Source organism: Erinaceus europaeus, chromosome 14 (assembly GCF_950295315.1).
Source record: "Erinaceus europaeus chromosome 14, mEriEur2.1, whole genome shotgun sequence".
NCBI classification, from domain to species: domain Eukaryota; kingdom Metazoa; phylum Chordata; class Mammalia; order Eulipotyphla; family Erinaceidae; genus Erinaceus; species Erinaceus europaeus.
Genome location: NC_080175.1, coordinates 83,631,100 through 83,646,029, shown reverse-complemented (window position 1 = coordinate 83,646,029; position 14,930 = coordinate 83,631,100). Strand labels below are relative to the sequence as shown.

Genomic DNA, 14,930 nt, shown 5'->3' with positions numbered 1-14,930 from the left:
CTAGTAGGCCTATTTTAGGTATATTCCAAGGAGCCCATAACCTAAGTAGTTTTTGCCTAAGCCTGACAGCTAATATGTGAGTGGACGCAGGTTATTGTATGGGGAAATGTTGTCATAGTTGGAAAAAGGACTAGAAAGCTGGATCTGGGAAGAGAATTGCCCCCAAATATGGGGAAAGTATAGAAATACTGTTGACTGTAAACCCCACTGATTTGATCTGTGTCTCATATTCAGCACAGGAGCCTATGTAACCTCTGCATCCCTGTAGGTCTGAGTTTGCAGTCTGTGGTCACGGCTAGGAACATTCCAGGCTACACTAATTTCAGGACCCATCTTCCTCGGATAGGAGGTAGAGTATGTTGTCCAACTTCCCTTTGGAGAGTGGAACGTTCCCTACCATTATTGATCCACATTGAGGGCAGTGTCCTGTGGGAGCCCACAAAGGGGTCAATTATGTTGTTCCTGATGGAGATGACAGTGACTGGAGAGAGGAGTCTGTTAGAAGTCTAGGTTCTGGGAGTTGGGCTGTAGCGCGGTGGGTTAAGCTCAGGTGGCGCAAGCTCAAGGACTGACATAAGGATCCCTGTTCGAGCCCCCAGCTCCCCTGCAGGGGAGTCGCTTCACAGGCCGTGAAGCAGGTCTGCAGGTGTCTATCTTATCTCCCCCTCTCTGTCTCTCCTCTTCTCTCCATTTCTTTCTGTCCTGTCCAACAACAACTACAACAAGGGCAACAGAAGGGAATAAATAAATAAATAGAAGAAGTCTAGACCCATCATGTCTGTGTGGGAATCCCAGGACTCCCAACTAGGGCCCCAGGTGATGGGGTGGCCTAGTTGTTACTAAACAGTCACCATTAAAGTCTGCCAGTCTCTTGCCCTTATTCAGCTTTTGTAGCCCTTCCTTTGTCTGACACGGTTAGCTTTGGAGTGATTGAGGGACGTGTAATGGGTGGGTGGTAGGTGAGGAGCGTTTCTAGGTCTCAGTAGAAACTGTTTCATTAGGTACTTTATAGCTTATTTTTAGGTCTTTCTACTTGCTTGCTGCATTCATTGACTCACTGCAAACTATTGTGCACTTTTGCTTTAAGGTATATGTTTTCTCCTAACTTATGGATACATGTACATGTACCCTATGTCATGGGGCTTGGTCTATATCTAGGTTTTGAGGTTTTGTTAGGAAATGTGACACCTCAAATGGAATTAAAGAGTCCTATGAACTAGGAAAGGTCTCGCCAGAGTAATGAAGCTGAAGGACTGGCATTCAATGTGTGACGTCTCTGGACATGGTCCGAAGTGAAACATGCCGAGGAGGTACTGGTTGCGTTGCTTGGGTTGGGGTCCGCAGGTGCAGTATCAGTTGGTAGAATTGGGAGGAGCATGCAGGAAAGTGAGTCCCACCCTAGAGGTTTCAGGGCTGGGAGAAATATGGGCTTTATAGAGAAAGGGGAAGGTTCCTGCTGTCCTAGGGTTTAAGAAGGCAATAGAAGGGAGCCGGGTGGTGGCACAGCAGCTTAAGCACACATGGCGCAAAGTGCAAGGACCGGTTTAAGGATCCCAGTTCGAGCCCCCGGCTCCCCACCTGCAGGGGAGTCGCTTCACAAGCAGTGAAGCAGGTCTGCAGGTTTCTATATCTTTCTCTCCCCCTCTCTGTCTTGCCCTCCTCTCCCTATTTCTTTGTCCTATCCAACAACAACAACAACAACAATAACTACAACAATAAAACAACAATGGTAACTAAAGGGAAACTAAATAAATATTTATTAAAAAAGAAGGCAATAGATAGGTATTGCTGTAACCAAATTATTTGACAATTAGGTTAACTCTGAAAATCTCTTAGCATTTGCTGTATCATGTAAGACGTCACTATAATTTATTTTCTATTATGCTATTTACATAGAGCTGTATCTTATAAAGTAACACCACTAGTTGTTTCTGTTCTCCCTGGCCTAAGCTTTTAGAAGATTTAATATGTCAAACAGAAGGTCATTATTAGAAATGCATTAACAGTTTGAGCCCACTGTTAAAATTCAATCTGATTACCAAGTTGAAGTTTTAAGTGCTTAGATTGAAGGAACATGTATTCAGAGCTGTGGTCTGTGCATCAAAAAAAAAAAAAAAAGACCAACTTTTTGATGCATAAACATTCTATCTATTTTCCCCTCTCCTATTAATTGAATAGTCATTTATGAGACTATAAGTTAATAGGAATGTATATTAAACACCATTCCCACCACCAAAGGTCTGTGTCCCTACCCCGCCCCCCCAGTGAAACTGAACATCTTCCCTCCCCCCAGAGATTTTTACTTTGGTGCCCTACTCCAACAAAGATATAGCTATATATATAAATATATATTTAAGGTTTTTTAAAAAATATTTATTCCCTTTTGTTGCCCATGTTGTTTTATTGTTGTAGTCATTGATGTCGTCGTTGTTGGATAGGACAGAGAGAAATGGAGAGAGGAGGGGAAAACAGAGAGGGGAAGAGAATGACAGACACCTGCAGACCTGCTTCCCCGCCTGTGAAGTGACTCCCCTGCAGGTTAGGAGCCAGGGGCTCAAACCGGGATCCTTACGCCGGTGCTTACATGGGCGCTTGCTCAGGTCAGTGCGCTTCACCCGCTGCACTACTGCCCGACTCCAGGAAGAGATACATATATATTTTTTATTTCTTTATTGGGGAGTTAATGTTTTAATTTGACAGTAAATACAATAGTTTGTACATGCATAACATTTTCCAGTTTTCCATATAACAATACAACTCCTACTAGGTCCTCTGTCATCCTTTTTGGACCTGTATTCTCCCCCCTACCCACCCCAGAGTCTTTTACTTTGGTGCAATACGCCAATTCCAGTTCAGGTTCTACTTGTGTTTTCTCTTCTGATCTTGTTTTCCAGCTTCTGCCTGAGAGGGCACCATATTCATCCTTCTGTTTCTGACTTATTTCACTTAACATGAATTTTTCAAGGTCCATCCAAGATGGGCTGAAAACAGTGAAGTCACCATTTTTTGTTGCTGACTAGTATTCCATTGTGTAGATATACCACAGCTTGCTCAGCCACTCATCTGTTGTTGGACACCTGGGTTGCTTCCAGTTTTTAGCTATTACAAATTGTGCTGCTAAGAACATATGTGTACACAGATCTTTTTGGATGGGTGTATTGGGCTCCTTAGGATATAAAGGAAGAGATATTTCTAACCAGAACTGTTTGTGCAAACTTTTTCTTAGCTTTGACTCCTCAAGTTTGTTGATAAAAAAAAAAAAAGTTGGTGAGTCGGGTGGTAGCGCAGTAGGTTAAAGGTACGTGGTGCTAAGTGCAAGGACCGGTGTAAGGATCCCTGATCCCTGTTCCCTGTTCGAGCCCTGGGCTCCCCACCTGCAGGGAAGTCGCTTCACAGGCAGTGAAGCATGTCTGCAGGTCTTTCTCTCCTCCTCTCTGTCTTCCCCTCTTCTCTCCATTTCTCTCTGTCCTATCCAACAACGACATCAGAACAATAATAACTACAACAATAAAAAACAAGGGTAACAAAAGGGGAAATAAATAAATATTTTAAAAAGTTTATTTTTTTCATCTTGCCTGATTTGCATGGAAGTGCACCCCCTGCTTTGCAGAAGAACAGTGACCAGAATGTTCATTCAATATCTGCTGCTAATCAGGTGCTTTGAGCTAATCACTACAACAAAAATGGCATATAGGTTCTGAATACCTTACTATTTACATTTCTGGTATAGATGAGGAAACTGATTTTTCAAGAACTAAGTCACCTCTCCAGGTGTTCTCAGGCATCATAATTTGAGTTTGTCATATAGAGCCCATCACATTTGATATGCTTTCTTTTTCTATACCATATTAACCTTTATTTAAAATAAAGGTATTCTATTCTAGAAGAAGATAGCTATATCTATAATGTGTGTGTATGTTTTGGGAGGAAAACTGAAGTGTGGAAGTACAGGGTGTATAGAAAATCTACAGGGGCTGGGTGGTGGCCCACCTGGTTGTGTGCACATGTTACAGTGCACAGGACCTGGGTTCAAGCTCCTGGTTCCCACCTGCAGGGGGAAAGCTTTGCAAGTGATGAAGCAGTGTTGCAGGTGTCTCTCTGTCTCTCTTTCTATCTCCCTCTTCCTATCCATTTCTGGCTGTCTCTATCCAATAAATAAAGGCAATAAAAAAAGGAAAATCTACAGTGATCCATAATTCTGTTATAATTTTCATCAATGAAATTAAATTTGATGGAGAAAATTATGAGAGCTTTAAGCTGTATAGACTATAATTAATGTTTCATGTAGTTTATTTTTCCTGTCTTTAAAACATGTGATAATTATATTTCCTTTTTAGGCCTGTTTCTGTATGATTGTGACAAATCAATTTTTTACTTTTTAAGCAAAAGTGAAAATTTAACAATTTCAAGAAAATGTTTTTGATTATTTTTTTTAGGTTATCTTAACTGTAATGAATATGATACTATAAGATTGAAGAGGCTAAAGCAGACATTAGAATCTTTTATCCCGCAGCCTTTGATAAATGTAATTAAAGTGTCTGAATTGGATGGCAGAGAAATGGGAGATGCCCAGCCTGAATCATTTGACAAGGTAATTTCATAACATTATGACTAACTAATGGAGGATCAGTGATATGGTTCTAGGTTGCTTTGTTGTTATTTTCTCTCTCCTTCCAGACAGAGCCTGTTACCATTCATTTCTCAGCACTCTGGGAAATTTTGATAAAGTTAACATAGAAGAAGTTTTTATTTGTTAGTCAGCATGGTTCAAAGGAGTGGTAACATTGGGGCTGGGGATTATAGTATTTGTTTTCCAGGTACCTCAGAGATATTCAGGAAAAGATTAGATCTTGTTTACGTCAGTACACAAACATGTGCACTGTAATGTTTTAATTTGGTAACGTTATGTCAGTATAATAGCTGATGAAGAGAGTATTTTAGAAAACTGAATATGGAAAACTGAGAAATGTTATGCATGTACAAACTATTGTATTTACTGTTGAATTTAAAACATTAATTCCCCAATAAAGAAATTTAAAAAATAAAGAAAACTGAAATTTAAATATTAGTTATTAAAAATAAGTACTAGGAATTCAGAGATATGGTTATATCTGTTTAAAGTGAATAACTTTGGCTAAAGTTTTTGCTATAGTAGTGAAGAATATCAAGTATTATGTATTGGCAGGATACATTCTTAGTAAACTAATCACTACAACAAAAATGGCATATAGATTCTGAGCATTTCTCCTGTTATAGATAAGGAAACAGATATTTCAAGAACTAAGTAACCTCTCCAGGTGTTCTCAGGTGTCATAAAACTCCACTTCTTTTAGCTCTCATACTGGAATGTTCCCTTTGTTGCTGGTGCTCACGTGAGGTGGCTCCAACCCAGGGGGTGGGGGTAAGCTTCCGACCCTCCCTCACCAGTTCTAGTGACTGCATGATAGAGAAAGAGGCATCGGGAGATATTCTGGTATGGACATCCATTTATTTGGAGATGGGTACAGGATTTTATACTGTTAAACAAAGAACATTTTTCACATATGTTAGAAATTACAGGTTTCTTAAAGGTCAGCTTGCCCCCATGGTAGGGGGTTGGTATGACAAGAACTGATGAGATACATACAGGTCAAGACAATTAGTTTCCATGATGCAGGCAAGTTAATTATCCAAAGGTATTTGCAAAAAGCATAGGGGCTAAACCAGTAAGGTGAGGTAGAGAAGAAGAAAAACAAAACTTGATGTAAATCACAGATATCAAAGGACACAAGGAAATAGAACATGGGGTCTCACTGCCGGGGTACTGGCAGGGGTGTATGATAGAGTGTGTTCTCCTATATGATCAAAAGGTGAAGTTATAGTGAATGTGTGAACTTTGAATGAACTTTGAAGCAAGCATCCACTTAGTCTGCTAGCAAGAAAATGAACTGTGAGAGGCAGTAGGCATTCTGTGAGCTTGAGAGACTAACAAGGAGAAACTGAGTCTGGGAGACTTTTCCTCTTGGCTCATCTCTATAAGGAGAGAGGCTAACAAGTGGGCTTTCTTTCCAGACCTCCATCCAAGGATGGGAGAGCTCCCCTAAGCTCCACCAAGCTTTCACACAGTCCCACACTTTGTCTCTGTCCTTGTCCCCTTATGACATGTATATTTTTGCTGTGCTTTGTTTCTTAAAGATTTGGTTGATTGTTCTGTGGTTTAAGGTTTTTTTTTTTATACCTGTTCTTTCTGTTCTCTTAATTCCCCTCCTCAAAAAAAAAATATATATATATACATATATATATATATACACACACACACATATTGCATGGCAAATTTTATGGAAAACTACTAATGAGGAAATGTAAAAAAATTTACCATAGTGTATTTTACTTTCATTTATTTGATATTTTAGTCATGCTTTACATTGCTTCCTGTATATTTTGTGTCTGAGATTGTATTTGCAATACTATTTGCATCATGTGTCCTTTTCCTCCTCTAGGTATTAGTTGATGCTCCATGTTCAAATGATCGGAGTTGGTTGTTTTCATCTGATTCTCAAATGGCAGCCCATAGGATAGGCCAGAGGAAGAATTTGCCTCTTCTACAACTAGAACTCTTAAGGTGAGAGCTATTCATACATATTTTGATTTTTAATGTCAATTTAAATAGACACAGAAAACGTGATACCTGAAAGTCCCCAAGTGGAAGGTTCTTGGGCCAGGTGGTTTCACTCCTGTTTGAGCACACAATTTACTATGTGCAAGGACCCAGGATCAAGCCCCTAGTCCTGACCTGCAGAGGGAAAGCTTCATGAGTGGTGAAACAGGGCTACAGGTGTCTCTCTGTCTCTCTCCCTCTCTATCACCCTCTTCTCTCTCAAATTCTGGTTGTCTCTGTCCAGTAAATAAATAAATGAATAAACAAACAAACAAACAAATAGACTATACCTAGAAAACTCTCTACTTCTTTCAGCTCTCATACTGGAATGTTCCCTTTGTCTCTGTCCTTGCCCCCTTCCTTGTGACATATATTTTTGCTATGCTTTGTTTTTTAAAGGTTTGGTTGGTTGTTTTTTGTGGTTTAAGTTTGTTTGCTTTTGAGGACTATTCATACCTATTCTTTTCTCATCAGCATAACTGTAAGATTTTTCTTTTTTCTTTTTTTTTTTGGTTGGGGGGGGCAGGGGCACATTATTTTAGATGAGTTTGCTTCCTAGGAAGTTCTTGCTCCTTGTTAATACTTACCTTCTTGATTAAGATACTCCCAGAAGGGTATGGCCTTTAAAGATACTTGATTTTCGTCAGAACAGAGGCATTTGAAATCTGTTCTAGTTTTAAGAGAGTTTTCTGCTTATACTAAAGACCTTTATTATAGGTGCAGTCACCAACCTCAGCAATTACAACAATAGTAACTGAAGCAAGGATTGTTGCAGTTCAACCAGTATCAGTTAGCCAAACAAAACTTCCAGTCCAAGAAAAAATAGCAACCAAATAAAAGAAAAGAACGAGAAAGGATAAAGGAAAAGCAAAAATAGACAAGCATGCAAATCTACTATCCACTACAAATTCTAGGGACAGAAAGAGAGAGGGAAGAAGGGACACACACACAGAGAGTCCACTCTGAGTCAGATTTCGTCCCCAAAATAATTTACGAGTATCAGTGAATTCAGAAAGCAAAAGAAGAAAGAAGGAAGAAAAAAAAATTAAAAAGAAGAAAGAAAAAAAAAGCAAGAGCAGTGAAAGGAAAGAGGGTTTTTGTTTGTTTGTTTTTAAATTAGCTAGGAGGAGGGGAAAAAGGAAAGTGGAGGGAAGTGGTAGAGAGAAATAAGTTCCTCTCACAGTAGATACAATACCCAGTCACCTAGCAATGGAAAAACAACAACAGTTAATTTTGGTCAACCTGAAAAAGGAGGAGGGGAAAGTGACACGCATATATATTAATAGTAATAATAAAATAAAACAGACTAAAAAACCTTAACAGTCAAGGGCTCTTCCAGATTGGCTGCAGGCAGCCTGAACAAAGACAGCCAATTGTAAGAAGTGTCAAAACAAACAAACAAAAACCTCCAGGTAGTCTTCCCCAGGCAGGGATGAGGCTATGATTGGTCAGGTATTTTGTCATTCAAATAGATCTCCAGCCACTTAAAAAAAGAGAAGTTAAACAAAAAGGAAAAGGCTTGGAGTGATGCCCCTGGTGAGCCAGAATCTTGGTAAAGAAAATAGCTCAGCGGGAAGCCTGCTAGAAGCAGCTATCCAGCCCCTGGGGGCTGGTTCTGGGGTGGGTGGGGGAGGGGTGAGCTCAGAAATAATCCAAAGATTTTCCTTTCTTTGTCCCCCTGGCCTCCATTTATCAGTCCAAGAGTGAGTTATGGGACTGTATTTTGGTGACACCCTGACCAGCCCGTGTTCACCCTCCCGTAGACAGCACAGTTTCCTACCCTCTCCAGAGAATCCCAGGTCGCAAGCTGCTGCTTGCTGGAGCTCATGGCAGCTGCTGCTCCAAACTCACCATCTTGCGAGAGAGTTTTCTGCTTCTGTCCTACTTCAAAGGAATTCCTGTTGTGTGATTCTGAACAAAACAGTTTGGAGAGGGCCCAGGTGCTAGTAGACACAGTAAATTGGACATATTTCCATTGAGAAGGCCCTGGTTTAAGCCACCAGCCCCCACCTACAGGAGGCCTTCATGAACAGTGAAGCAGTGCTGAAAAAAAAAGATGATCTATCTCTCTCTTTCTCATCTCTCTCCCTCTTTTATCAAAGAAAGAAAGAAAAAAAAAGGCCACCAACAGAGTTATGGATTTTTAATTTAATTTTATTTATTTATTTTGTGCAGTCACTAAGCCTGCAATAATCCAGCAATAGCTCTGGTTACTAAACAAACAAAAAACAAATAAATAATTTAAAAATATATAGTTAAATGATACCTTATCACACATTCATTATTTCTTATATATGGGCTAAGAATGAGCAATAATTCTTATGTACGTCTGGCAGTGTGCTTTACTGTCAGCCGTTTTTTGTCATTGTTGTTACTGTCTATGCTTATTTGTACTTGCTATATATGGAATACTACACCAACGAGGTATTTCTATAGATAGGTTGTGCCACCTTTTCAACAATGAAAAGGATAATTATCAAACTCCTTCGTGTGATATCCAAGTCCTCCTTTGATGTGATTCCTTCTTACTTTATTAGCTTCATCGTCTGAACAATTCCTCACCCTCCAGAGTTTTATTTCTAAGGCCAGTACATTTCCTGTTCTCTTTGCTTAGTTTTAATTCATCCTTTTCTTCTAGGAAGGATGACTAATACTTCTGATTCTTCAGGAATCAGCTCTGACATCTCCTTATTGAGTACTTGATTCCCTTGTGCTGGGATTTGATACTCCTTTTAAGCTCTTACTTTCATGTAAAATTATATTGATTTTCAGTTTCTCTACTTAGTATTTGCCCAATATTTGTCTTTCTTTTTGACAGGATCGTAAGCCCCATGGGAGTAAAGGTTATCCTTTTGTTTTTATTCCCACTATGTATTTGGTAGCTGGCATGTAGAAAAGGTTCTGTAAGTAACTGTACAAAAAGAGTAAATAGCAAAGCTTGTTTATGATTTTATATCTGAAACTAAATGTAAAACAAAGTTAATACGGCAAAAATAATTATATAAGCATTGTGCTACATGGAAATTAGGCATAAATGGAAGCAATTCACATAATTTGTTTTGCTTAGTGTTGCTTTTATAGAACCAAGACATGGTTTTAGTTTTAACTTTTGCCTGCTTTTAATATATTTCCCTTCACATCATACATTATTTCAGTCATTGTTACAAAGACCGTTTTCATGTAAACCTCACACCGAGACCTTCTTAAACACTATCACCTGAGACTATTCTTTTTACCCCCCATGATGCATAAGGTTTTTAAGAGAAAATACTGATCAAAGACTCATATTTCTTATCATATATAATACTCCTGAAAAAATACCATGCATATTCACAACAGTTGTATAACTACAAAAGAAACTGAGAATTGTTGTTTAGAGAAAACAATAATGGATTTTGTGAAGATAAAAGGAAATGATGGAAGAGAGAAAAAAGAGAAAGGTGCACCAAGGAGAATCAAGGCAGAAATGACTCTTCGTTATTCAGTGGAGTTTAAGCCAGAAAAATCTCGCCTGGGGAGCTGAGACTATTCTTTAGTGATTACTTCTCTTTCTTACCATCTTAATCCCCCAAAAGAATGGCTTTACAAAACTATTGTATTTACTGTCAAATATAAAACATTAATTTCCCAATAAAGAAAATTAAAAAAAGAAAGAATAGCTGTACAACTATATCATTGTTGTGGTATCTTGACAGAGCACAAAGCTGACATCTCGTATACAATGAGGATAGAGTTCCATGGAGCCACATGTAATTGGGAAAGATCATTCCATTCCGTTCTTTTCCTTGAGCAGAGTCTCTACTTTCCCTGTTCATCTGCTACGTTTGTTTGAGAGAGTTTATAGCAGCTGAGACTCTGAGTTCCTGGGCTCTGGGATTATGATGATAAAGGAGACAGATTCCTTAGTTATGGACACAGAAGTTGCTTCTTTTAAAAATATATTATTTTAAAAATATTTTATTTATCCATTTATTTGTTTTGGATAGAGACAGAGGACAGCTGTGAGGGAAGGGGGAGATACAGAAGATGAGAGGAAGAGAGACACCTGTAGCTATGCTACACCACTCCTGAAGCTTCCCTCCCCCCCCCCCCACACACACAGGGTTCTTGCACAGCGTTCTGTGTGCTCTCAACTTTAAGAAGGCACTCAGAAGAAAGTAAAGAAGTAGGGGGCTGGGCAGTGACACACCTGATTGAGCACACACATTACCATGTACAAGGACCCAAGTTCAAGCCCTCCCCCCCCAACTCCCCACCTGTAGGATGGAAGAAGCTTCATGAGCAGTGAAGCAGGTCTGCAGGTTTCTATCTTTCTCCCTTTCTATCTTTTTCTCCACTCTCAATTTTTCTCTATCCTATCCAATACAAAAATAGAAAGAAAATAAAAGGTCACTAGGAGCTGTGTATTTGTGGTGGCAGCACTAAGCCTCAGCAGTAACCCTGGTAGCAATAATTTTTCTTTAAAGTCTCTCAACTAAAAAATAAAAGAGAAGAAAGTAAGGGTGGGGGAGATAGCATGATGGTCATGCAAACAGACTCATGCCTGAGGTTCTCAGATGCCAGGTTCAATCTACTGTACCACCATAAGCCAGAGCTGAGCTGTGCTCTGATTAAAAAGAGAGAGAGAGAGAGTGAAATGTGTCTTTTTTTTTTTTTTACCAGAGCACTGCTTAGCTCTGACTTACATTGGTGCAAAGGATTGAAAATGCATCCTCTGAGGTTCAGGCATAAACTGCTCTGTTCTCTCTCACCAGATGATTTTTTACTCATATATAATATTGGTAGGTCTTAAGCTTACATCCACATTTGTCTGCTGACAGAGTTGAGGCTCAAAAGTACTTTATGGCCTCCGTGACTTACAGTTATTGATTTTATTTGATAGAGAGGAATTGAGAAGGAAAGTGGGTAGAGAGGAAGAGAGAAAAAGAGATCCCTGCATCCCTGCTTCACTGCTCTTGAAGCTTTATCCCTGAATTTGGGGGCTGGACACATGAAGAAACCCAGGTCCTTACATTACACATGGTAACGCATGCACCTAACCAGGTGCACCACCACCTGGCCCACTATTTATTTATCTTGCTGTAAATCACTAAGCAACATGCATAATGTTCAGAACTTTATCTTTTTAAAAAATTTTCTTTATTTATCCCTTTTTGTTGCCCTTGTTGTTTTATTATTCATATTGTTGTTGTTGAATAGGACAGAGAGAAGTGGAGAGAAGAGGGGAAGACAGAAAGGGGGAGAGAAAGATAGACATCTGCAGACCTGCTTCACAGCTTGTGAAGCGACTCCCCTGCAGGTAGGGAGCCCGCTCCAACCGGGATTTTTAAGCTGGTCCTTGCGCTTAGTGCCACGTGCACTTAGTCTACTGCTACTGCCCGACTCCGTGAACTTTATCTTCTAAAAAGATCAAATTTTCAACCAAATACTAAGCACATTTTATGTCCCATATAGTCATGACAATAATAATCTAAACTCATTTTTTTAGCATTCACTGTTTATTATAAGGCATAGTGAGTCATGACAGGAGACAGATCCCAAAGCATGTGAATTTATTGTATTTTTATTGAGCATTCTTTGATTTATCTATAGAGAAGTAAAAAATTAGAATCTTTTAATACATTTATAATATCTAAAAATATACATTATATAAAAATTCTTTCATATAACTGTCCCTGAAAACATTTCTAGAATGTGGGGCAAAGATTTGCAACATAAATGAACATGCATCAATTCTATTAATAGGGTGTCATTTGAAAGGAAATATTTATTATTTCTCAAAATAATTTCTGTAACTAACCACTTTTATTATATGCTGTATGTACAGATTGCATAACGAGTATTTTTGCCTGACATTTTATTTAAATGTATTGAGAAAAAAACAAAGTGGAACAGTATGCTAGAATAATGAACAAGTAGTCTTTTTGGAAAATGGCCATGATACTTGTGCAGGAGAAGTTTACATGATTTTTGGTGGGGAAGCATGAGCTGAAGTGTATGATTTATAACAAAAATATAACTATCTTATTGCTGTAATGTATCATGTCAATTATTTCCTCAGAGGAAATCAATCACATTTAAAATACTGACCCCTCCTGGTTTTCTTTTCTTACTGCTTGACAAATAAAATCTAATTTCTGAATTTATTGAAAAAGGAAGCTTAGATCATTTTGTAACATTGTGAAAATTTGTATAAATCATCCAGATAACAATCCTTAAAAAGTAGTACCATGACAGCAAGAATTGTGCTTTAAAAGAAACATTAAAGAAATCACTAACATCTCTTCTGTCATGCTCTTGAGCTGAGATAAAGTATACTTAGTAACTATGGAATACAGGCCTCCATCATTCATCAACATAGTCTTAGTGGAAAAATAATCTCTAGACTTACAGTTCTATTAGAATGGAAGCTTTCCACCACAATTTCAGATTTTTATATCTCCTTAGTCATGTTTGCAATTGAGGAAAAACTATCACCATCTCTAGTACTACTAATTCTTCTTTCTCTTTCTGTAAATTAAGTGCCAGGAGTCAGGCTTTACAATTAAAATATCTAACTTTTTTTGGAGAGGGTGAAAAACACATACTTCTCTTTTTTAATATTTATTTACTTATGTAAGCGATGAAAGATAGAGAAACAGCATCACTTCAACATATGTGATGCTAGGGATTAAACTCAGGACCTCATGCTTGAGAGTCTAATGCCTTATCCACTGCACTATCTCCTAGGCCACCCCATTTTTCTTCTCCTCTTCTTCCTCCTCCTCCTTCCTCCTCGTTCTTGTTCTTCTTCTTCTTTTTTTTTTTTTTTGTGCCACCATGTTTAATGCTAGGACATGGTGCCAATACTATGAATCCATTGTTCCCAGTGACTATTTTTTCCTTTACTTTTTTCTTTCTATGCTGTTTGGTAGGACAGAGAGAAAATGAGAGAGGAGAAGGAGATAGAAAGAAAGAGAGAAAAAGACACTTGCAGACCTGATTCACAGCTTGTGAAAGGAAGCCCTCTGTAGGTGGGAAGTGTGGGCTCAAACCCAGGTCCTTGCATATAGACTTGTGTGTGCTCAACTGGGTGTGCCGCCACCTGGCCCCTTCACTCTTTGTAAAAGTTGAGATAACAAAAAGTCCCACGTGAAATGAATGTGTATGTTGATGAATTGGAAAATGTCTGCAGATGCTCCCATCCTTACAGCTTATGGCTGGCTATATTGTTGTCCGTCATACAAATATGTTTCATATGTTGGTTGGCAATATGTGATACAATCTTGTTTTTTTTTTTTAATTTTCAATCTTTATTTGTGATTAATAGTGGGTTACAAGTTTGTATTAAACAAAGACATCTCTATCTCTATCTCATCTCTGTCTCTCACTCAGGGCCTTCTTTTTAAGGACCTTGGAGGTAATTATAGCTAAGGTCTAGAGGGACCAGAAAGAGGAACACCAAATTGTACTCAGATTAAGAATGGGGTACAGGCTGGGAAGTGACGCAGTGGATAAAGTACTGGACTCTCAAACAGGAGGTCCTGAAGTTCAATCCCCAGCAACACATGTACCAGAGTGATGTCTGGTTTTTTCTCTCCTCCTATTTTTCTTGTTAATAAAGAAATAAAACATAAAAAAAGAATGGGGTACAGGCACAAAAAGGTATATCTTACAGAATATGGAGCAGATTGATATATTTGTTTGTTTGTTTCTGCCACTGCTAAGGTTTTACTGCTCCAGGTTCATAGATTTTTTTTTCCCAATAGAGAGACAGAAGGAGAGCGAGAAAGACACCGTACCAGAGCACCAAAGCTTCTTGCAGTTTGGTGGAAGCCAGGTTTAAACCTGGGTCTTTTGCATGACCAAGCAAGAATTGATTTTTTTTTTTCCTTTTTTTTTTTTTTTTCCTTCTCCAGGGTTATTGCTGGGCTCGGTGCCTGCACCATGAATCCACCGCTCCTGAAGGCCATTTTTCCCCCCCTTTTGTTGCCCTTGTTGTAGCTTCGTTGTGGTTATTATTATTGCCCTTGTTGACGCAATTCGTTGTTGGATAGGACAGAGAGAAATGGAGAGAGGAGGGGAAGACAGAGAAGGGGAGAGAAAGATAGACACCTGCAGACCTGCTTCACCGCCTGTGAAGCGACTCCCCTGCAGGTGGGGAGCCGGGGGCTCGAACCGGGATCCTTACGCTGGTCCTGCGCTTTGCGCCACATGCGCTTAACCCACTGCTCCCGACCCCCGCAAGAACTGATTTTTATGTGCTATTTGGCTGACCCCAGGCAGGTATTCTGACTGAAGATATCTTTCTAGT

At 39.1% G+C, this 14,930-nt stretch overlaps 1 protein-coding gene across 1 annotated transcript in view; it reads left to right on the top strand.

Annotated features, from left to right (window-relative positions):
* The first annotated feature begins 1,282 nt into the window (after positions 1-1,282).
* The window catches only part of NSUN3 (NOP2/Sun RNA methyltransferase 3), a 36,420-nt gene continuing 22,772 nt past the window's right edge, over positions 1,283-14,930 (top strand). The window contains exons 1-3 of the mRNA XM_060172246.1: positions 1,283-1,310; positions 4,437-4,591; positions 6,480-6,601. Coding sequence (XP_060028229.1) covers positions 1,283-1,310; positions 4,437-4,591; positions 6,480-6,601 — 305 coding nt within the window. The remainder of the gene's footprint in view (positions 1,311-4,436; positions 4,592-6,479; positions 6,602-14,930) is intronic.